The sequence below is a fragment of the Monodon monoceros genome, unplaced genomic scaffold (genome assembly GCF_005190385.1).
Source record: "Monodon monoceros isolate NGI ecotype Baffin Bay Population unplaced genomic scaffold, NGI_Narwhal_1 Super_Scaffold_19, whole genome shotgun sequence".
NCBI classification, from domain to species: Eukaryota; Metazoa; Chordata; class Mammalia; order Artiodactyla; family Monodontidae; genus Monodon; species Monodon monoceros.
The window spans coordinates 80,643,925-80,666,157 of NW_021703775.1; the positions used below are offsets into that span (position 1 = coordinate 80,643,925).

Consider the following 22,233-nt stretch of genomic DNA (forward strand, 5'->3'; position numbering starts at 1 on the left):
ACACACACACACACACACACACACACACACACACACACACACTCAGTGATTTTTGAGTTGTGACAATCAAAAATGTCTTCAGACATTGCCAAATGTCCGCTGGGGGCAAAAATTGCCCTCAATTTCAGAACCACTGGTACACATTGTCAAATATGCCAAGTAGCCGAAAGCAATGGATAAAATTACCCAGTTTTCCCACTATGCACAGTAACTATTGTCAGACACATACAGGAAACGTGATATCCTGTTTGTTTTTCTTTTACCCATATTCTTTTTTTTTAATCGAAGTATAATTAATTTACAAATGTGTTAGTTTCAGATGTACAGCGAAGTGATTCAGTTATGCATATATTTATCTATATATGTATTTTTCCATTTCTTTTTTCTGTTATAGGTTATTACAAGATATTGCGTATAGTTCCCTGTGCTCTTCAGTAGGACCTTGTTGTTTATCTGTTTTATATATAGTGGTGTGTAAATGTTAATCCCAAACTCCTGATTCTAAGCACCCTTCACCGAGGATATCTGGAGGCTCCTTTTATAAAGAAGCCTTACTCACAGTGTGGTGATCGCCTCTACATCCTTCCAGGGAAATGTTTATCAATACCTGCCAAAGTCAAAACCTAACACACTGTTTCATGGTACAACTCTTCTGTCTGAAAGCTTGACGTGTGAAAATTGCCACCATCACCTATAGATCATTGAGGGGGCCTGTGGTGCCTGTGGGTTCTGCTTCCTGTTAGAAATCTGAGAAAAGGATTTCAGTTTTAAGGTACCATCTTTGAAAAAGCCTTTCTAAAGTTAGTGTGGAATTTTGTTAATCAAGTGTTAGTGTTGGTCTAGACCATGTTCTGGGTCAACTTTGATCGTTTTTACACACTTAAGTTGTATTTTAGCAAGATATGTTTGCTATTTTGTTTTAATTTTTGGTAGTACCTGGCTTTACCTACTGCCAAGGCCTTAGTCAGGAATGTCATTATATTGTCATCTGGTTACACTGTTGTCCCTGATTGAAAAGATAATACTGTTCATGAAGTGCTTTTCCGCGGAGAGAGGTGAGAAATGCCTCTATGCAAACATAGCAGGGAGTAGGGAAGGGAAATCGTTATTTTTGAAAAGTTGTTTCTTCATCCGCACCAGCAGTCCGTCGTTAACACCCGTGCTCTGCTCATTTTCCCCAAGGGAGCTATCTTTTGGGCGTGGATCTACAGCACCCGTAGGAGGTGGGGTCTTCCCTGCCATCAGCACCAGAGAGCCCTGGGACGGCAAGGACGGCGAGGTGAGTCCCGGGACCGAGCTGTGTGTGAGCAGGACTCGCTGTCGGGGCTTTGGTCCAGCCCCTTACTTTCCCGATCCCTGTGCATCTTTGCTACTTGTAAACAAGACCTTTGCATCACACCTAAGCCTTGCCGTGAGCATAACCTGAAGAATCAACCTCACGGGCCTTTCGGGGTGTTCTTTGTCGCAAGACCCTTCATCCCATCCTCCATATTACACGGTGCTACGTGACATAGGATATTCGCGACAGAGACACCGAGATAGATTTCAGTGAGGTTGCTTTCCTGTTACCTGTAAAGTGAACATTTAAGCTAGAATTCATTAACTTTGAGAGAAGTACAAAATTGTAGCTTTGAAATTAGCATTTATTCCGGTACACTTCTGCCCACCCCCCTCCAAAGGACCAGTTAAATAGCTGTTAGTTTTCTATCTATATAATAATAGGCAAACTTAAAAGCAGGAGCTGGACTGGGGAGAAACTTGTGACCAAAGCCCCTTTGGAAGTTTAGTGCTCTGTAAACTGAGATGCCAGACTTCCAGGGTCGCCCTGTCTGTGGTTCCGCATAGACCCTGCAGGGCCTGATGGTGGCTTTCCGTTTTACAGCTTCCCGTGGAGGACGACATTGACCTGAGTGACGTGGAGCTCGACGACCTGGAGAAAGATGAGTTATGAGAGGTGCCGTACAGACTCGAGTTTTCTTTTCTTGGGAGCGGATTTTCCAGCAGTGAAGGAACGTTCTTTCCAATCAGATGGATCTACCAGTGGCCTTTTTAACCAAGAAGTAACACTGATTGGTCATTTGAAAACACTGCAAGAGTGAACTTGCGTCTCAAGAAAACAATGAAAAATTCTGTGAATTGTCATAGCCGGTGAATTGGGTTGTATTCTGTCAAATAATATTTTGAAGAAAACTGATGGGCTGTTTAAGCGTTTTTCCCTCCCTCTGACTGCCGCTTGAATGTTCTTGGAGGCTGTTTCTTACATACCAAGTTTTTTAATGTGATCCTTTCCTTTGAATATTAATGGCTTTTTTCCATTAAAGAATAAAACTATTTTGGACAATGCCAATGAATGTATGAAATTAGTGTCCACTTCCTAAATTCAGTAAATTAGTACTATGAAGGGATGACCTTGATGCCTCTCCTCCCTGTAAACCTGTGGTTCACATGACACCATCTGGATGCCTGCCACCTCACAGATTTTACACGTGTCCTGCAAGGCTGAGTTTCAACTGTAAGTGTGAAACGTAAAGCGAGCTTATATAGAAGGATGAAAAACAATGGTTTGTCAAGTGAGAACTGCATTCCACCCCCAGTGTTTTGTCTTTGGGCCATCACCAGCGACTACTAGGGTAAACAGCTGGTTATACAGTTAGCCCACGGTTTTTAATACGCTATTATTAAACCCTCACAAAATGTCCCGTAAGACGTGAAATAAGCGGCAGGTTAGCAGTTTATAGGAAGTCCCCATTTATGTAAAACATTCAGAAAAGTGAAGCTTTGAATTCTGTTAGCATGTAAATGAAGAGACAATTCAAAGGATTGAGAACATTTCTTTATTGTAACTTAAAAAAAATAAATACAACTGTAACTAATTTTTGTGAGCAATATTTCTCTAAAAATTTAAATTCTGTAGGATACTTAAACTCTTCTCTGGCTAAAGGAAAGAAGCGTCTGTGGTAATTTGCACAAATATGCAAGTTTAGCGGTGCCGGCTCATCTTTCTAGTCAAGAAGACCAAGGTCGATGTGGAAGTAGACATAAGGAAAGTAGTCTTGGTTGCTGAGTTGCAATCCAGGGATCTCCACGGATGCCTACAAAAGACATGGTCACGTTCTAAGTGCATAAACTCATTTCTTGTTTTACTTTTCTGTTTGAGGAAAGCTCTCTAGGCATTGACTGTATTTTCTGCCCCACAGTCCGCCCCCTACCCCAAACACACACACACAGCCTCTTGTTAAACTTTCACATTTGTGAAGTGTAGATTTTCCTAACAGTCTGGCAGGTACCACTTTTGGAAAGTACCTCCCACGTATAGAGGCTGACCTTACTGTAGAAAGGCAGCTCTTTCTGGATAAAAATAGACCTACATCCAATATACTTGCGGCTGCAACTTCATCCAGATGTCTGAAGACGGAGTTCAGAACCTCTCTTAAACGTTTGGTGGATGACTTCTTATGAGGCTGGAGGAGAACCGCCTGGAAGTTCACTGGCAATCCATACCTGTTCAAAGTGTAGACGAGTTACTGCAGATATGGGTAAAATGAACCTGACACTGTAGTAAGAATGAAAAACGAGGCAACATAGCTCAGGAAAAGAAAACTCGAGTGGAATGTCTGCGGTCAGAAGTGAGACTAATTGCTAGATCCTTGTGCATGGAAAGATCTCTAGAATATGCTCACCCACTTCTGATGGTGACAGCTTTTTGACTATAGAGCCACGGGGTCTCCGGGGTGTGTGTAATTATCCGGTGGTGAGGGGTCAAGCTGAATGGAGGCTGTTTGACTAAATATTCTGACTCCAAAGCCTTCGTCTAAAACCCAGCTTAGCTGACATACTTTTCTCCACTGAAAAAAGCAGCACACGCACACACACGCAAATCTGGTTTATCAAGATTGTGAATTCCTTTTGCTGAGTTTTGGGTGGACAGAAAGGACTTTAAATGGACTTTGTATGCATGAGTACCTTTGAAACCACTTGCTGGCAGCTCTTCCTGTGGTGGTATCTCAAAACACTTAAAATATTTACACTGAGTACTACATAAACAGTAAACATGCATTTTGTGATTCTCAATGTTTCTAAAATACATGTCTATACTACCAGTGAGCAAAGGCTTGGATGTTCGATACTTATCACCTGTGCTTCTTCATGCCGGAGCCCAGCATGTGAAAGCTGGCCTTAAGATGCCCTTTTACTGCCTGACCTGTTAGTATTACTTAGTTTTAATTTCTCAGTCAATGTCCATAAACTAGCCCCTGGCTCTCCCGTCCTCATTTCTGGCTGCTAATGGTGCAAAGTGTTCACTAAGTCCTGAGGTCTCCTGGTGGATCTGCAGAAAGGTGAAGTAAATACGTGAAAGGGCCATTTGTTAATTGCTTCACTGTAACCAAGCATAAGACGCACCTAGTCCCGTTGCCTTAGAACACTGGGTGAGCGGGGCCCTGCCAAACCCAAGAGGCGAGGGCCACAGAGGCTGGCAAATGCTGGCAGGGATGGCGGGGGCACCTGGGCTAGATTGTGGGTGAGAGGATGGTCCAGCGGACCGCCCTCATTCCTTCTTTGTTCCTTGTCACCAAAGCTCTGGTCACCCAGATGACGCTGAGGACAGGGTCGTAGCTCTCCAGCCCCTATTACCCGGACGCACAGTTACCCTCGCCCTGCCTTCCCTCCTGAACTTCCTCCCCGAGCTCCCAGTGCCCTGGATACCCACCCCACACCCTCGACCTCACCAGCGCAGCTCTACCCGCTTACTACAGGGAAGTCTGCAGCCTTCTCAAAGGGCGACGGTCACCAATCTCACAGCCCAGGCAACATGTATGCCAGGAGATGGCATTCCAGCTCCCAGATGCAGTTGCTAGACCATCACTCTGCTACCCGGACACAGAACCTGCCTCTGCCACCCTCCAATCCGGTCATCCCACCGTATTCATCGGCAGGTTGCTCTGGAAGATTATCCTTCTCCTGAACAAGGACCCCGTCTTCTGAGCTCTCCTCCCCTGACCAGCCTGTGAGCTCCTTGCAGGCAGCGGTCCGCATCCGTCTTGTTCACTCACGGCTCCCCAGCGCACGGCGGATAACAGGCACCCCATCAGCACTGGCTGAACGAATGCTCCTCGCCCCTCATCCAGCCTCCACGCCCTGCACCCCTTTCTCAGCCCACTCCCCTCTTGGCTTCAGGGTTTGCACGTTCTTCCAGATCCTTCCAGCCCTTTCCCTGCCAGTCCTCCCTCCAGGTCAGTTTAGTGAACACCTCCCCATCCTGCTCAGAACCTGCTTTCCAGGAACGGCGGGTCGGCTCTCCGCTCCTTCCCCCTCCTGGACGCCTCAGTAGAAGAGCCTCCTTCCCCTCCGGGCCCCCTGGCGGTGAGCCCTCCACCTGCACCCTCCGTGCTGGGAATACTGCAGCCGCCACCCTCCCCTTTAACATGGCACCGCTGCAGCTCTATTCACAACAGCCAGGACATGGAAGCAACCTAAGTGTCCATCGACAGATGAATGGATAAAGAAGATGTGGCACATATATACTATGGAGTATTACTCAGCCATAAAAAGGAACGAAATTTGAGTTATTTGTAGTGAGGTGGATGGACCTAGAGTCTGTCCTACAGAGTGAAGTAAGTCAGAAAGAGAAAAACTAATACCGTATGCTAACACATACATATGGAATCTAAAAAAAAAAAAAAAGTGGTTATGAAGAACCTCGGGGCAGGACAGGAACAAAGACACAGATGTAGAAAATGTTTCTGAGGACACGGGGTGGTGGAAGGGTAGGCTGGGACGAAGTGAGAGAGTGGCATGGACATATACACACTACCAAATGTAAAATAGATAGCTAGTGGGAAGCAGCCGCATAGCACAGGGAGATCAGCTCTGCGCTTTGTGACCACCTAGAGGGGTGGGATAGGGAGGGTGGGAGGGAGACGCAAGAGGGAGGAGATATGGGGACATATGTATATGTATAACTGATTCACTTTGTTATAAAGCAGAAACACCATTGTAAAGCAATTATACTCCAATAAAGATGTTAAAAAATAAAATTCTACATGTCCAGAAAAAAACAAACAAACATGGCACCATCGTGCCTTGTTTAAAATAAAAATTCCCTCAAATCCCTTCTGCTCTCACCCCACATCCGAGAGCACCCAGTGTCCTATGTCACCCAAGCATCGTTCAGCCACTACACTCGAGCTGCCCACACCAGTGACCTCCCAGCGGCCCCATCCCAGAGACAGCTAAAGCCTTAACCTTCTGATCCCTGACTCGCCCATCTCTCCCTCCTCCGGCCTCTGACATCACACAGGCTTCTTTGCTTCCATTCCTTAAATGCTGGTACATTCCCTCTAAGCGACTCTCTGTAGGTGAACCCATCCACACACATCAATCATCACTGGTGCTTCCCTAATATCCATTCCTCACCAGACCTCTCCCAAGATCCAGACTAATGACCCAGCTACCGGCTTCTCCGGTCTCGCCATGGTCCCACCACTCACCCAGGGCCCGTTTCCATTCTCACCTTGGGTGATTTAAGCCCCTGATTCACTTCACCCTGAGAATGAACCAGCACTTCCTCAGCTGAGGACTGGTCCGCTTCTCTTTGATTTGATTCAGGCCACAAACGTGGGGCACCTCCTCTTTGTCTGACTCTGGGCTGGGTGACAGGCAGTGAGGCCAAGTCACCCCAGCCCTCCCCTCCAGCTCTCAGGGTAGGGAAAAAGGACAGAACCAGCTCTGAGGAAGACACAGCAACAAGTGCGAACCGGGGTAGAAGACCTACGTGGGGTCGGAGGGTCAAGAAACAGGCGAACTTTACCCGTCTGCTCTAATCAACTTGTTGGTTTAACATCTGTTTTCTTAGCTTATGCTCTTTCCATAGGATGGAATATGAAAAAGCCATTAAGGAGGAGCGAGTATCTCTATGCATACTGATAAGACTATAGTGCAAAGCAGATGAAAAAAGCAAGTTGCAGAACGTTAAGTATAAGTGATGACATTTGGGGGATGAGAAGAGTCTTGAAACCATTAACTGGGATGATCTATGGGCAGTGGGGCTGCGAGGAACTTACTTTCCACAGTACATATTTCTGAACTTGAATTTTTTTTTTTTACAGTGTTCATGTATTACAACTATTCAGGAGAAATAAAAAGTAGTTTTTGAAAATGTGATACGTTGATAGTTTTGAAAGGAATTATTTTTGCGTATACTCAGTTTTACCGAGCTTAAACAAGATACTAGGGACGTCCCTCTTGACCTCTCACTTGAGCAAAATGGGCATCCTGTAAGGATGGGCAGGCTTTGCCACACTGGGCCTGAGAACTCCTGATTTTCAAGGTGAGCAGGGACAGACTGGGGCCCGTCTACAATGTCGATGGCTGGAACACTCCGGGTCATCTTGAGTGTCCCTTCAGCCCAGCGCCACAATCCTTGCCATTACAGGGGTCTGAGATGGTTGAGAGGATGAGGAACCACCATCAGAGCTGGTCTGTATTTGGACAAAACCACACTGGCAGCCACGTGGAGGATGCACTGAACGCAGGGGCCCAAGTAACAGCTGGGCGGGAGAGAAAGCAAAGGCAGGATGGAGCGCTGTCAGGGGTGCGTGAGGTGCAGGGAGGTGGGAGGGGACGTGAGGATGAGGGAGCGGAGGTGTCCAAGTGGGCCCTGAAGTTTGGGGAAGGACCTGAGGCCACCGGTAGAAACGGAGATCAGGAGGAAGGGACGGGGAGGGAAGATGAGTCTGGAACCCAGTGAAGCCGGTCGGGAAGTGCACGGCGGCAGAGACCTAGGAAGCCTGGGCAGGAAAGAGAGAGCAGGGCAGTCAGCCTGGCGGAAGGGGCCCAGCAACACCACCCCAGAGGGGCCGAGGGGCCCTGGAGCCTGCAGGCCAGAGCAGGCCAAGCTTTGGGAGAAGGGGGCAGCGGCCGTGAGCAGTGCTGCCAAGACCCCCCCCATAGTTCAGGACACGGGATATGTTCAAACACAGTAGAAAGCAGGCTTCAACACGTATTTCCTGTTTGATCCCACTTTTGTAAAAATTTTGTAAAAATTATGCGTATCTGCGGAATCTAAAAAGAAATGATACAAATGAACCTATTTACAAAACAGAAACAGACTCACAGACTTAGAGGATGAATTTGTGGTTACCAGGGGTGAAGGGTGGGAGGAACGGACAGTCAGGGAGTTTGGGATTGACATGTCCACACTGCTATATCTTAAAGGGATAACCAACAGGGACCTACTGTAGAGCACAGGGAACTCTGCTCGATGCTGTGTGGCAGCCTGGCTGGGAGCGGAGTCTGGGGGAGAATGGATACATGCATATGTATGGCTGAGTCCCTTTGCTGTGCACCTGAAACTGTCATCACAACACGGTCAATCGGCTATAGTCCAAAGTAAAATAAAAAGTTAAAAACAGTTACGCATGTCTGCAAATTTAAAGAAACAAACCCCAAAACTCTGAAGGATGCTGGTACACCAGCATGTTAGCAGTGTTTCCTCTTGGTGCTTTCACTCTTTGGGATTACCTATACTTTCTACAAAATAGTGAACCTAGTCTGCGTTTAAAAAAAAAAAAAAAAAGGGTAAAGTAAGTTTAGCTGTTGTTGGTTCGGTTTGGTTTGGGTTTTACTTTTTGTGCGGCCTTGAGGGTTAGGCCTCAAAGCTCAAGGATGGAGACGGTCGGTGCTGGTGTTTCTTCCAGGAGCCACTGGCCCCTGGTGGGCTGCACAGAGGGGGTGGGCGCAGCAGGGCACCAGCCCCGTGAACGGCAGGAAAGGGCCAGAGCACCGGACAGCAGGGGCCCTCAGGACTGAGGAAAGGGTTATTTGACGGAGGAAACCCTAAGCCTGTTGCCAAGAGCCAGGAGTTGCAGAGGAAGAGGGTAGGAAAGCCAGGGCGCGTCCCAGAGGAGGCTGGAGGGGCCAGAAGAGGGATGGCAGAGCCCAGGTGGCCCCGGAGCTGGCTACGCCCGCCCGCCCACCGCAGGACAGCCCAGGGCGGGCATCTCGTCCACGCACCTGAGCACAGACTCCACAAACACTCTCAGGGCCTTGACGTGGATCCAGGCAATAAAGGCTTCGCTGAAGTTCACCTTGAGCCATCGCAGCAGCGGGCCCTGCAGGGACAGGAGTGCGGTGACCCCTCCCGGCCACTCCACCCAACGCCCGGCCAACAAAGGACGTGGGTTTTGACAGAGCAAGCCCCGAGCTGAGAAGAAACGCCCAGGGGCCAGCAGGAGCAGCGAGTCGGTCCGACAAGGCCAGGGTGAGGCCCAGGCCCACGTTCTCCAGGGCACCTGGCGCTGGGGCAGCTCAGTGGGCCTGCCAGCCAGCACACGCATGGGGCCATCACCCACCGGGCTGCGGGGGGCGTTCAGAAGGCAGCCAGCAGGCTTCTGGCTGACACCGCGCTGCCAAGGAGCCCCCCTTCTCGAAGGCTCCACTCCAAGTCCCCGCATCATCCACCAGCCGCCACTTCCAGGGGGTTCCTCACAGCCCCACTGCACGTGGCCACAGCCGCTGTCGCTAATGCTGGTATGGCTGGTCCTCCTCGGATGCCCACAGAGGTCAGGGGTGGGTCAGGGGCAGGCACCCAGGGGAAGAGAGCTGAGCTGCCCCATCACCAGCTCCAGCCACCGCCAGCCAGGACAAAGGCACCCTGGCCAGCAAGCACCAATCATTGCTGGGGGAGGGGGAGGGGGAGGGGCAGCTCCCAAGAGACCCTGCAGATTAGAAGGCAGGCATGATTCTGGAATCCCTGAATTTAAGACCTCAAAAGCCATAGTAGATAACAGGAAACGCAAGGATTTGTTTTCTCCAAAGATGCCTGCGCGGGCGAGGACATGCGAGCCGGGGAACCCCAGGGCTCCCGGGGAGATGCTTACCTCACCCTCGCCCTCACTCTCTCTCTCTCTGTCGTTCTGCCCCGCAGCGGGCCTATCAGGGTTCCCTAGCGGGGTTACCTTAACCTGGTGGTCCGGGAAGGTGGATGATCCCTTTTTAAGAGCAACACAGGAAGTTTGCTAAAGGCACAGAAATGATTTATTAATCTTTCAGCAAACATGCATCACAAACAAACAGAAATCATTCTCACGGCCTGAAAAGCACCTGAAGGTGGGCTCAGGCATGCCGGCCCACCCTCGGCACTTGCGTGCTGGTTGGACTAGAGGTGTGCCGGTGCCACTGGCACTCCCCCTCCAGGGCGGGGGTGTTCAAGTCCTCGGCTTCCATATTCCAGGGGCAGAGCCCACAGCCCCTCCCCCGGCCTGGCCTCGGCCAGGAGCTGCCCCTCCCTGGACCGTCTGTACGACCAGCTCCGCCTTCCGGGCTGTCTGGGCTGAGTCAGGGTGTCTCTCCCAAGTCCAGCTCACAGTAGCCTCCTTGGCCGTCAGGACGCACTTAAGCATGTTACATGCAGAAAACTGCTCAGGCATGCTGTTAGCACACATTCGACCCTTTATCAACCTTCTCTGCAGACAGGTGCAAAAGAGTGGGAAAATCCCATCCTGTGCTCTCAAAGGGAACTGACACCCAGGACCTAGGTAACAAAAGGACGGACACAGGATGCTGGTCCTATGCACCTCCAAAAAGCCTAAAGGGGGAAAGAGATTCTTAAGAAGCCGGGGTAGGGCTGACCCCAGCTGACCCCTGCTCGCTGGCGCCCAGCAAGAGCCTCGCAGGCAACTACAAGTTTCCAAGTTAGTTTGTCCTTCGGAGCTCCGCTTCCCCTCCACGGAGACCGGGCAGTGTTCCCGGGGGGAGCCAGGGAGCGGAAGTCTACACCACACGAAAAAATGCCAGCGAGCAACCTGAGACAGAGGCGCAGGCGTTGGGCTCGGGTGTATCACCTTGATCCCCAGGGGGTCTGTGCCAGCGCGGAGGTGGGTGCCAAAGACTCGCCCCTGGTCACCTGTGAAAGGTGCCACCACCTAGCTCCCTCCAGAGACACCGCTGGGGGCTCGGGCCAGGACTAAAGCAAGCGGGGAAAGGGCTCAGCTAAAGAGAAGGCTGGAACCTTCTTGGGATATTAGGGTTCCAGGCGAGCTCAGGTGAAGGAGGAAACCCTTTGGATCTCAGCTCTTGCTGGTGAGCATCTTTCCTGCCTGGTGAGTCAGGTCCGAGGCCAGGGCCATAGGGCTCCAGCTCAGTCCTTAGTCTCAGGAAGGGCCCGGGAGCCTTGGCCCAAGCCCGACAGACTGTGGATCTAAGAAGTGTGTGTTCCCTTGGCGCGCACACACGTGTCCACACACGTATGTGTGCGTGTGCGCGCGCGTGCCTTTCTCCTCGGGGACAGAAGGGCTGAGATCCCTCGCAGGCAGTTTTATATGATCAGCTCCCATTTCCTCCTCAGAGGGGGATGGGTCCATCCAGTGGGGCTCTGGGGACCCCATTTCCGGGGCCCCGTGGCTGGTTCTCACTCCTGATGGGACCAGGTGTCTGCAGTCCCTGTGCAAAGGCCACGGACCCAGAGAGGTCAGGCGGGATGCACAGAATCCCCCAGCCCGAGGCAGGAGGAGGCCCGGGGCACAGGCACAGCCCCACGGGAGGCACTGGCTCTTCACCCAAACACACACTCACAGCTTCATGTTTACACACCAACTTTCCTCACCCCTCCCTTCCTCTCTACTCTAGAGGCTGAACTGGAAGTTTCTCTGAGAACCCTCCCTGGGGGGACTGTAGGGCAGGGGACCTGAACACATGCTCCCCGGCTCAGCCCCGCTCTGAGCTGAAGGATGCTGAGTCCCGAAGGTGCCCATTCTACAGAGCGACTTTCTCAAGGCTACACCATTCACATTTCAAAAATGAAAATCTGTTTTTTCTCTCTCTTGAGCTCAGCTGCCCTCACACATGAGAAGGTTCTGAGTGGCTGTGGTTGGAAGTCTCTAGGATAAGCACCCACTATTTGCTAAAAGCCTCGGGGAGGTAAATACAGGTGCCAGTGACGGGGATGTCACAGCACGCCTGGACGTCACACGGACCAGGGCTTCGGGTGACGGCTAGCTGCACTCTCCAAGGCAGCGGCCCTGCTACTCTCAGCACAGGCGCTCCTGCCCGGAGCCCTGACAGCCTCGCTCGACCCCAGGCGGCCAGGTGGGGTCCTCTCCCAGGGCCAGTGCCTGTTCACCTCTCAGAGCCTCACTTCCTCCTCTGCAGAATGGAGCTAAGAGTTCCTTCCCAGAGGGCAGTGCCGGGCTCGGTGAGATCTCCTACAGCAGGGCTCGCGGCTCATGTGTCACCTCCAGGTTACCGGTACTTGTCACCCTCCCCCAGACCCTGTCTGGCAGCCCCAGGAGTGTGCACCGGGCCAGTAGGGATGTTGGCGTGGGTGCTGGGACTTAGGCGGGGCCCTTCTGCTCCAGGCCTTGGGTGCGCGGGCACCAGCCAACGCCTTCAAGAAAATCCTCGGGGCCTGTATCATAGACTCACGTATTGTTGCTTCTTATCCGACAGCAGTCTGGTCATCTCTTCCCTTTCCCTTTTAATTTCTTTTTCATCATAGTAAAATTCACGGACAGTGAACCTTAAAACAAGCAAAGGAGAGGCTTTTGCTAAGAAGCTTCCAGTCAGAGCAGAGACCCCCCCCTCCTGTGGAGACAAACCAAACCCGGAGAAACCCACCGAGGCCAGCCCTTACTTATTCTCTTTGGCTTTGGTTTTGAAATCGTCGATCACTTTTCGAAACAGAGTCACGGTGAAGAGGCCACACTCGTTGTCCTCAGCTATCAACCTGTGGGAGAGAAGCGTTTGTTCACTGGACTCACCGTCAGGCCCGGAGCTGGGCCGGAAGGAGCCCGTCCTCTCCCCGGCGGGGAGCCTGGTGGCCCTGGCGGCAGCGAGGGCGGAGAAAGCGAGGGCGTCCCTTCCTAGCGCCTAACTCCTGGCTGCGCGGTGTCAGCTGCCGGCGCCTTCCCGGCGTCTCCTCTCCTTCTCTCACCCTCCAGGCTAGGGTTCCAGGGGTGACCCACACGCTGGAGACCTGCTCGGATCTGGGGTGGGCTCCAGGTCATGAACTGGCCAAGAGGAAGCTGCACGCAGGTCTTGGTCACCTGCTGTGCCGAGCGGGGGCGCGCCAGCTCTCACGCACTGTGGTTGTAACGAAGCAGAGGAAAAGGTTCCAGATGGTGGAAACCATCCCACATGGGCATTTCACGTCCAATGGCACAATGTTCTAATTAGACACGGTCTCCCTGGCACACCTTGATGCAGGACCACTGCGGTTGCTGTCCTCAATGTGGGGTCACTGGGGCCCGTGGTCTGAGCGTCTTTGAGTCCTGCTGCCCAGATGACCTGACAATGGGAGCCCTTGGGCCCAAGCAGGGTCTCGGGTCACCTTTGCTGCTTCTCCGAGCCCACACCCATAGGGGCTGACCCAGGTTCCAGAAACCTTTCCAGAGTAAGCTCAGCAGACTCTCAGGTGCCCCCCGACAATGGAGGGCCTGGGGGTTCTGGTCTGAGAAGTCAAGCCACCTCCTGAAGCAGCCTCTCCTGGCAGGAGTTCCCAGCACTTGGTCATGGAGAGCCAGCATTGGAGAGCAGTGAACGCTCCTGCCAAGCAGGCCAGCGTCGAGGGCCAGCTCCTCTGCCGGCCTGTATGCCCTCCTCCTCCAGCCTCCCCTGGTGACCTCAGGCTGTGACTGTCCTGGCCCTGCACCCTTCAGTTTAGCTCCTGACTGCTCTCTCCCGTGAGTTTGTGACCCTGGGGGAGCCAGCAGGCGCCCCAGGCCAGAGGCCTCTGGGCTGGGATGGGAGTGGGCAGAGCTGCCCAAGACTCATTGAGAAACCATTTAAAGTGCAAGCTATTTCAGGCATGGGAAAAGGCACAGAGAATACATACCCATGTATTCCCCGCCCAGCTTAAGACATAAAACAATTTTCATACAATAGAAGCCCCACATGCCCTCCCCAACCTCATTCTAATCCCACCCCTAGGTCACCGCTGTGCTGAGTTTGGCGTTTCTCATCCTCAAACACCCACAATTCCGTGCACCTGCATTACCCAAGTCACATACAGTTTAGTTTCGTCCATTTTTAGATTTTAAATAAATGGCTTCGTGCTGTGTGTCCCCTTCCGCAACTTGCTTCCCGCGTAACACCACAGCGTGAGATTTATCCTTGCTCATGCCCGTGACGCTAAATTGTTGATTTTCCCAGCTGTGTGGTATTCATGGTTCAAATATGTTCCTCTATCCCTTCTGCTGTCACTTTTCCAGCCCTCACTGGCCGCTCCTGCTCTGACCCCAGCAGGCCACACGTCGAGACTCTTTTTCTCCCCTGCTCGGGCTCTGTGGCCATCACAGCCAGGCTCTTGATTGACCCTCAGGTGGGGAAGAATCCAGGCCAAGCTGAGAATGCAGAGCAGAGCACAGCGCAGGCCCTGCATGCCCCGAGGGCCGGAAGGTAGTCAGGGAGGGCTTCCCGGAGGAGGGGGCAAGGAAGCGGGATGCTGAAAGATGGAGGGAGTCTGGCATGTGGCTGAGTGTGTGGCTGTGAAGGCACAAGTGTGGAGGGCTGAAGGCACTTGTGCTCTTGGGGCATGTTTGGTGGCTAGGTGCCCCAGAGCACCCACACATGCCCCCCGCACACCCCAGGCCCTGGGGCCAAGCTGAGGTCTCACTTACTTCGTCGACCGTGGGACCACCATGTCCGAGAGGGATTCGTAGGTTTTTTGCCATTGTACATAGCTTGGTCTGTGAGAGTACAGAATCGTTCAGTGATTTTTTGCAGAAAAGACTGTGGAGTGTCCTAAGAGTCCAGGAACCTGCATGCCCCTTTCCCTGAGGGCCTGAGAGGAGCAGGGCTAGGGGCCAGACAGAGCCCCAAACATCCCCTGAGGCACTGCCGTGGGCTTTGGGACCCCTGTCCCCAGCCCCATCTGGGGCTTAGCCTCCCCATGAGGCCCCAGGCACCATGGAGCGGCCGTGAGAAGGACTCAGGAGATTCCTGCTGGGGGCTCTTATCCTGGCCCCGTGTGAGCGTGGGCAAACCAGCTGACCGCTCTGATCCTGGCCCTGTGTGAGCGTGGGCAAACCAGCTGACCTCTGCGGCCGCAGGACAAGGGAACAGTAACAGCCCCCGCCTGACCCCGGGCGTGTTGTGAGGGAAACGAGCTCCTGCGTGTGGCATCGGGCACACAGCAGATGCCCGAGAAATGACCGCTTCTGTCACTATTACCACCACAAGCACTGTCACCTGCTCCCCTGACCACCCCACAGCTGCCGTTTAGGTCTCCGGATCTAGCCTTGGGGGACTCCCGCTTCATCTCTGTTGGGCAGGACGAGTTTCCTTCTGTGATCACCAACCCAGATGGAGACCCCAAACCACTCACCTTCCTGGTCCACTTACTTGGGAACAATGACCAGAAGTGTGATCAGATACTCAGAATCCAACACAAAGTCTTCTTTGCTCACAATATCGCTCAGTGTCCGAGTGAAGAGGTTTCCCCTGAATCCACGTGGGACAAAGGGGTTGTGATCAGCAGAAAAGCACACAGAGGCATCCCTGGGCCTGTGGGATGCCCAGACCCCCAGCACTCTCATGACACGCAGGTGTTGGGACAGCAGGGGACAGGAAGGTTCAGGACGCTTCCTGGGGAGGGGTGGGGGCCCTGGGCTAAGTGTCCCCCGGCTGTGTCCAGAACTGTGGTGCCTGGCGGGACCCCAGGTCCTATCACCAGTCACCCGAGCTGAATTCAACACCTCGGTCAGCTGCGCTGCCCCGGCGCAAGCCACCGGCTGGTGCGAGGGGATCGCTGGCGCCAGGAAGCTTATGTTACCCAAATGGAACACAGCGGTCGGCTCACGCCACCACCTGGGCCACTCCGGGCAGAGACAGGCCCAGAAGAGGGCTCCGTTTCACCTTACACACCTTACAGGTCCAGCAGCCAGGGGACATTCACCTGAAATAGCTTTGTACGTGTGTCCAGTGGAACCTGTCTCATCAAGGTCATGGTATTTTTAGCACAGGGATCAAGGCTATTGTATCAGCCAATGGGCCAAAACACAACTACTGGGACGGTCTGTAGCATCAGCACGTAGGCCATGAGGTTAAGTACCCAAGTGCACGTTGCTTCCTGAGGAAAGAGCTCTCGAGCCCTTAGTCAAGGCCGGAAGCTTTAGGTAAAAAGCCGTCCCACAGGGCTCTCCAGACTGCCCCACCTGGAATCCACACGCCCTCTTCCCCATGCTGACCAGCCATCACTGATAAGGCCCTTAGGGTCCCCCTCCAAAGGCACCCTGCAGTGCCCATCTGTCCCGGACTCCTTACGCTATCAGACCTTATCTGTCCGGTCTTATCTATAAGACCTTATCTTACACCTGCACCCCTTGCGCAAAGCAGACTTTCCATAAATATTTGTTGAGTGAATAACTGTGAGCTCTCCAAGCGCAGAAATGATATTTTATTCTGCTTTGTATCTTTAGGGCCTAGCATAAGGCCTGAGTATGGTGGGTACTTAATAAACATTGATCCGAAGAAGAAAAAGAGAAACATCAGAGGGAGACGGAGACTGTCGGACCCTCTTCACCCTCCCCTCCTTCACTCCGTGTATGTTCAATTAACCACTGTTACTGTTGGCCCTCCCTGCCCAGCACGTAACTCCTGAAGAGGCAGGAGTGTCTCCGTGTCTGTCTGTCCATCTAGCTGGCTGGCTGTCTCTCTCAGACACAGACACCCAGCTCACCCAGTGATCTGAAAGGCCCGTGCAGGAGCCCGGCTTGGACGCTGCCCTGGCCAGGCCCTGAGGCTGCAAGGAGCGTGGGACCCCGAAGACTCACGTGGACTTCTTCTCCAGGTTCTCCAGATTTGTCTTCAGAGCGTTGTAGGCGGCCATTCGGGACTTCAGGTCCGTCTCAATCTGTGCCAGTTGCTATTTGGAAAAGCAAGAGTTTAAAGAGTTGGCTGAACTTTTCAAAATTGCCGCAAATTGCTCCTGGCGCACTTAAGGAAAACGCTGCACCCCGCCCATTTGCCGGGATGGCTTACGTTTTTCTCCCCTCTGCTCTCCCAGACCTTCCAGCATTTGACCCTACAGTGAGCTCACCCCGGGAGGCAGGGAAGGGATTAATGGCTTTTCTAGGATCACTCAGCAAGCTGAGTCTTGTCCCGATTTCAAGCCCATCTCGTACTCTCAGGGCCCCTAGGGCCCCAACTCCATGTGCTCTCAGGCTCTGCTAGAGGTCAGCTCAGGCTGACCCCCATCCCGGCTTCTCGGAGGACCCGCTGTAGCCCAGCCCCGACCAGCACCCAGGTCTCCAGGCTCAGCTGTGCCCCACGGCAGCCCCTTCCTGTTCTGTGTAGGTAGGAAGGCTCTTTTCAGTTTGGAGGCAGGTCACCAGCCTGACGTTAGGGATATCCCCCTGTTCTGGAAGTTTCAGGAGCACGTCCGGGATCCCCTCCTGCGGTGGGCAGGGAAATGAGGCTCAGCTCTCCAGATGCCTGGCCTCAGGTGCCCCACCTGCTCAGCCGGGGTGATAACTCATCCACAGCAGTGAAAGAAAAATGCTCACCAGGCCCAATTCAACGGAAGTGCTCAAAAGTCAGCAGCTGTTACGACGACCACTGCAAATCAGTATCTCGAGGTCGCTGAAGCCAGCGGCTCAGCGACAGCGGCGGACCCCTCTTGCACGTGGGAACTGTGGGGATTTTCTGGCTCACAGTTTAACAGCAGGGTCCACGAACACAGAACTGGCCCGACAAAGCACGGCACCCACACCACGGAATACTGTGCCAGCGACACGGTGCCTGAGGGCTGGTCCCACCGGGAGGAAACACATTCAGGGACGCCTCGCTGGTGGCCCACCCTGGGCTGCAGAGGGGACATTTACATCGCACCAACACACACAACAGATCAGCACACCACTGCTGCTACGGGAACGTCTCAGGAATCACTACACAGAAAAAGGAGGCAATCTGTAGGATATGCAATTTTGAGTTGAAATATGTATACTTTTAATATAGATGAGAGGATCCACTTTAAACTTGTAGACATTGGTTACCTTTAGGGAGATTAAAGGGAGTGGCAATTGGAGGGGAGGGGACGTGTGGGTGATGGGGCGGGGCTTTCATCTTTCGATTTTGATTGTTTGATTTTTAAAATAAGATTTATAATTTTTTTTTACAATTTTTAGAACCTTTTTACTTTGAAATGATTATCGATCACAGGAAAGAGATCCCATGTACCCGTCTCACCCATTGCTAACATCTCACATAACAAGAGTACAATATCGTAACCAGGAAATTGACATGGCTACGAGCCACAGATCTTGATTTTTAAAATAAGATTTATACATTTGTATTTTTTTTAAAGGAAAAAAAATCAAACAAAAAATCCTGTGTCATCTTTATTCTTCTGATTTTACCACAAGTCATGGAAAAACTACAGAGTTTTAGAAAAACTACAGTGTTTAGAAACCCGCAAAACAACGAGAGGAACTAAGACTTGGGAACCTGTCAGGCCCGAATTTGAATGCCAGTTCCAGCTCTGGCTGTGTGACGTGGTGTCAGCTCCTGAACCTCTCTGAGCTCAGTGCCATGGAATTACCATGAGCTGCTACAGTCCTCAGAGCAGGTCATCCAGAAAGGTGAGCTCTTTCTTCAACAGACTGAGCCCCTCAAGGGCAGACTGGGTCTGGGTGATCTCTGCGATTCTGGGCAGAGCGGCCAGCACAAGGCAGTGCTTCGAGGACATGTCCAGAGCCAAGCGCTCCCGCAGTCCTGCCCCTTCTGGCATGTGGCTGGCATGCACTTCCCACCACCGAGGGGCAGGTGCGCCAGGCAGAGCCTTGAGGCCCCGTGAACCTCTCTGCACAGCACCCAGAGATGCTTCAGGTGGTGGAGACGCCAGCGGCCGCTGCCCAAGTGGTTTGGAGGGAGCAGGCCCCCACCGAGCACCATGGACATGCGTGCGGTAGGCAAAGAAACTGTTTGCTATGTTATGCCGGTGAGATTCGGGAGCCTTTTTGGAAATACACCGTGACCCAGCCCGTGGAGATGGACACAGCCAGGGGCTGGGTCCCCATCCTCGCTCCCCTTCATTAGGGGAGGCAGGTGGGCTCAGTTCCCAGCTGTTGGGAGGGTCGGGGGCCCAGCCCTGAGAGTGTCAGCACAGGGCACCTCCCAGGTGGGGAGACCCGTTCGGACACCTAGAAGACACTGGGCGCTTTCAGAGAAGGGAGTTCCTCTGACTAGGACGTCTCTAGTTAACAGATTTAGCTCTCGCGATGCGGGGAAGAGGCCTGAGCCAGTGCTGAGGGCAGCGCTCGAGTGCTCCTGGGGCGGGACGGGGTGAGGGAGACGATACCCGGAGCCTCTGCCTGGCCGGCCTCAGAAAGCTGATTCCTGGCAGTGGAGCCAGCCCAGGGCTTCCTTGGGAAGTGATGCCAGGCATACGGCCCAACCGAGACCTGCATCCCCATCCCAGGGCAATACTTCAACACCTGCAGGTCCTGGGGGATGCCACGCCACCTCTCAGCCAGCTTCCCCATCTGAAAGCAGAGGAAGGCGACACCTACCCCATAGGGGTGACGTGGGAAGTAAAAGCCCAGCATGGCTCCAGGCACACAGGGAGCGCTTTCCAAACCAGTGCCCTCCTCTCCACCCTGCTTTCCTGCCAAAGTCACTCTTTGGGTCCCCCGGACTAGAGAGAAGCCAGGTCCTGTCCTCTACAACTGCTCTGCTCCCCCGCTCAGCTGACACCCCGATGCACTCTGGGAACCCTCCTCACTGCCTGCATCCCCGGGACAGCCATGCCGGCGAGCGCTGTCCCCAGTGGGCGTTTGGCACAGCCCTGGCCATGCTGCCTGGCTCGGCCTGGCCTCACCAGAGCAGGGCGGGGAGCGGTCAGTCCCACAAACTACTGTGTGCTTCCAGCTTGGGGGTGGAGGTGCACAACACCCTCCTGGATGCCACACCTGGCACAGGTGCTCTGGGAGCCCCTCCTCGAAGGGCCTTCCAGAATCACAGCCCAATCGCCCCAGGAGGGGCTGGGACCTCTGATGTAAAGGGGGCCCGACGAGCCGCACCCAGATTCCGGAGCCTTCTGATCCCACCCGTGCTCCCAGAGACAAAGGCCAGGTGCCAGCCTGCCAGCAGGAGATGCACAGGACTGCAGTGGGGGGGGGGGGCGGTCCCAGCAGCCCATCGCCTTCACCTGAGCCGCCCAGACACACCTGGGCGCTTCTGTCGCCCTGAGACAACAGGAAGGCTTTGTTCCTGGTCTGGCTGAGATGCTCCCCAGCCACCCAGCCACAGGAGACGTGACATATCAGGGGCTCTGTGCATCTTGGAGGGAGGGGAGGGACAGTGGCCATAAACCATCAGGCTAAACCTCAGGAGCTTCGTCAGCGCCCACCCTCAGGGGGACCAACGGGAGTCAACACACTGCAGGACACCCGCGACGTCCCCAGAGGGCTCCGCCCTGGTGCTCTTATTAACGCAGCAGAAGCTGGAGGCCCCCCGCTCACCGAGGCAGTGCAATCATGGGGGCAGCACCCACCGGCCTCCCCACTGTCAGCAGGGGTGGGACCCCGGGAGATGCCTCCCAGGAGTTAGGGCTCTTAAGCCAAACTCCACGGAAGCAGACAGTTTTTGTTAAGTGAACGATGGCCGTCGGGTCGGGAGAGTCAGGGTGGGACTGACTTCTCCATCAGCACCTTTCAAAGGGGAGCGCAGTGGACAGGCGCCGGGGTCTGGGGTCAGAACACTAGGGGCTCAGAGCACCCATCGAGGGCAGTGTCCTGTAAGACGAAGCCACCCTGCCCAGTGGCAGATTTGGAAGAGGTGTAGGGAGGACAGGTGGTCACCAAGCCGTTTCCAGGGCTGCCCTGAAACCCAAAGGTGTCTGACCTTGCCCGGCGCATGGAAGGCCACAGCTCAGGGCCCAGTCAGGGCTGGCGGGAGCCAGACGGGAAGGGACCCCACCCAGGGCCACTGGGCAGGGCGAGGACCCACCCAGCCTCCCGCCTCCGGAAAGTCCCTCCTCGCTTCGCTAGGGTGCAAACGCCATGTAGCTTCACCCCAGATGGTCAGTGACGCCGGTCACAGCAGCATGACGTCCCCCGAGAGAAGGCCCTTCTCTTACCTTTGCCAGAGTGTCTGCTATGCTCACCAGCGGCTGCTTCGCAGGGTACTTGGCCATGTCCCATTCGAAGTGGGTCACAAAGGACGTTAAGTCCGCTGGAAGAACATAAACACATTGCACCGGACAGTGGACTCCCCGTCTCTCCTGAGACGCAGGCAGGCCAAGCATCCCCACTGAAACCGAGGAAGCAATGAGAGAAACGGAAGGACAGACTCAGGGCGCCCTCCCTCTCCGGGAGAGCAGATGCTCCCCACGGGAGCAGAGGGCCAGGCCAACCATCAGCCAGGACCACGGGTAGCCCTACCCTCAGGATGCTGTAAAGGTGCGCTCCTGCACCCAAGCTCAAACTCAGACGGCTGCCCCAGAGCCCCGCGCGTGGGAGGCCCTGCTCTCCCAGGGGGTGGCCACGAAGTCGGAGATATTCTGCGGCACCAGACGAATCCCCTGCCTTTTCCAGTTGGTTCGACCACACTCCCAGCTGAGTTGTCAGTTCGAGGTACCCCAAAGGTACCCCAGAGAGCCCCAAGCCAACCCCCAAGACCCCACAGCCACCGTTGGTGCCACCTGCCCAGCAGATGACCATCTCCCTGCCTCTCCCACGTCCCAGCGCTAGACATGGGCCAGGTCCTCACACGCGTCTATTTCAACAAAGGCATTTTCAACATTAGCGAAATACTGGAGTTAGTGAAGGTGGTTTTTACCACCTGGTACAGATGTGCATTTGTCAGGGTATGTTCTTTATATAAAAGTGCATAGTGGGTGGAACAAATCAGTGTTTTCTCAAATTTCCTTTTCTCTCTTCCTTTCTCCGAAGCCTAAACCTGTGTGCTCAGGGTGTGATTGTCTCTAACCGGGTGGAGGAGGGGCTGCGAAGTCAGGCAGCGGCGCCTGGGGGCCCTGAGGCGTGTTAGTAACCAAACCTCTTTGCACCTCAGCCTCCTGACCTGAGAAGTGCGTGTGCGAAGGGGTGTCCGCACACCTCCTGAGGGCCCTCTCTCCTCAGGTGAGCTCTAGGCACATTGAAAGGGTGCAACCCGGGGGCCAGCTGCAGGCTACACCCCAGTCCATTACCCCTTCAGTGTAGGATGCGCTAAGGGGGCCCCCAGCCTTGCTATCCTGGGTTCTCCCCCCAGGTTATGTGGACGCCGGCCCTTCACACAGGT

At 53.8% G+C, this 22,233-nt stretch overlaps 2 protein-coding genes across 6 annotated transcripts in view; one reads left to right on the forward strand and one right to left on the reverse strand.

Moving 5' to 3' along the window:
- PDIA6 (protein disulfide isomerase family A member 6) overlaps positions 1-2,379 on the forward strand; it is a 22,965-nt gene extending 20,586 nt beyond the window's left edge. Inside the window, exons 12-13 of the mRNA XM_029231958.1 lie at positions 1,183-1,279; positions 1,883-2,379. Of these exons, the coding sequence (XP_029087791.1) occupies positions 1,183-1,279; positions 1,883-1,951 (166 nt within the window). The 3' untranslated portion in view covers positions 1,952-2,379. The remainder of the gene's footprint in view (positions 1-1,182; positions 1,280-1,882) is intronic.
- Positions 2,380-2,818: 439 nt separating this feature from the next.
- ATP6V1C2 (ATPase H+ transporting V1 subunit C2) overlaps positions 2,819-22,233 on the reverse strand; it is a 54,275-nt gene continuing 34,860 nt past the window's right edge. For 3 of the 5 annotated variants that reach the window (XR_003794902.1, XR_003794904.1, XR_003794903.1), the window contains 8 exons: positions 21,071-21,165; positions 16,767-16,858; positions 15,337-15,435; positions 14,613-14,681; positions 12,629-12,721; positions 12,421-12,514; positions 9,013-10,016; positions 3,385-3,501 (listed from right to left, as the gene is read on the reverse strand). Coding sequence is in view for 2 of the 5 variants with exons in the window: in XM_029231960.1 (XP_029087793.1) it covers positions 3,003-3,092; positions 3,369-3,501; positions 9,013-9,110; positions 9,879-10,016; positions 12,421-12,514; positions 12,629-12,721; positions 14,613-14,681; positions 15,337-15,435; positions 16,767-16,858; positions 21,071-21,165 (1,001 nt within the window). In the remaining 3 variants the exon portion in view is untranslated. Of the gene's footprint in view, positions 3,093-3,368; positions 3,502-9,012; positions 10,017-12,420; positions 12,515-12,628; positions 12,722-14,612; positions 14,682-15,336; positions 15,436-16,766; positions 16,859-21,070; positions 21,166-22,233 lie in introns of those variants that run through there. The other 2 variants (XM_029231960.1, XM_029231959.1) reach the window with 2 other exon arrangements.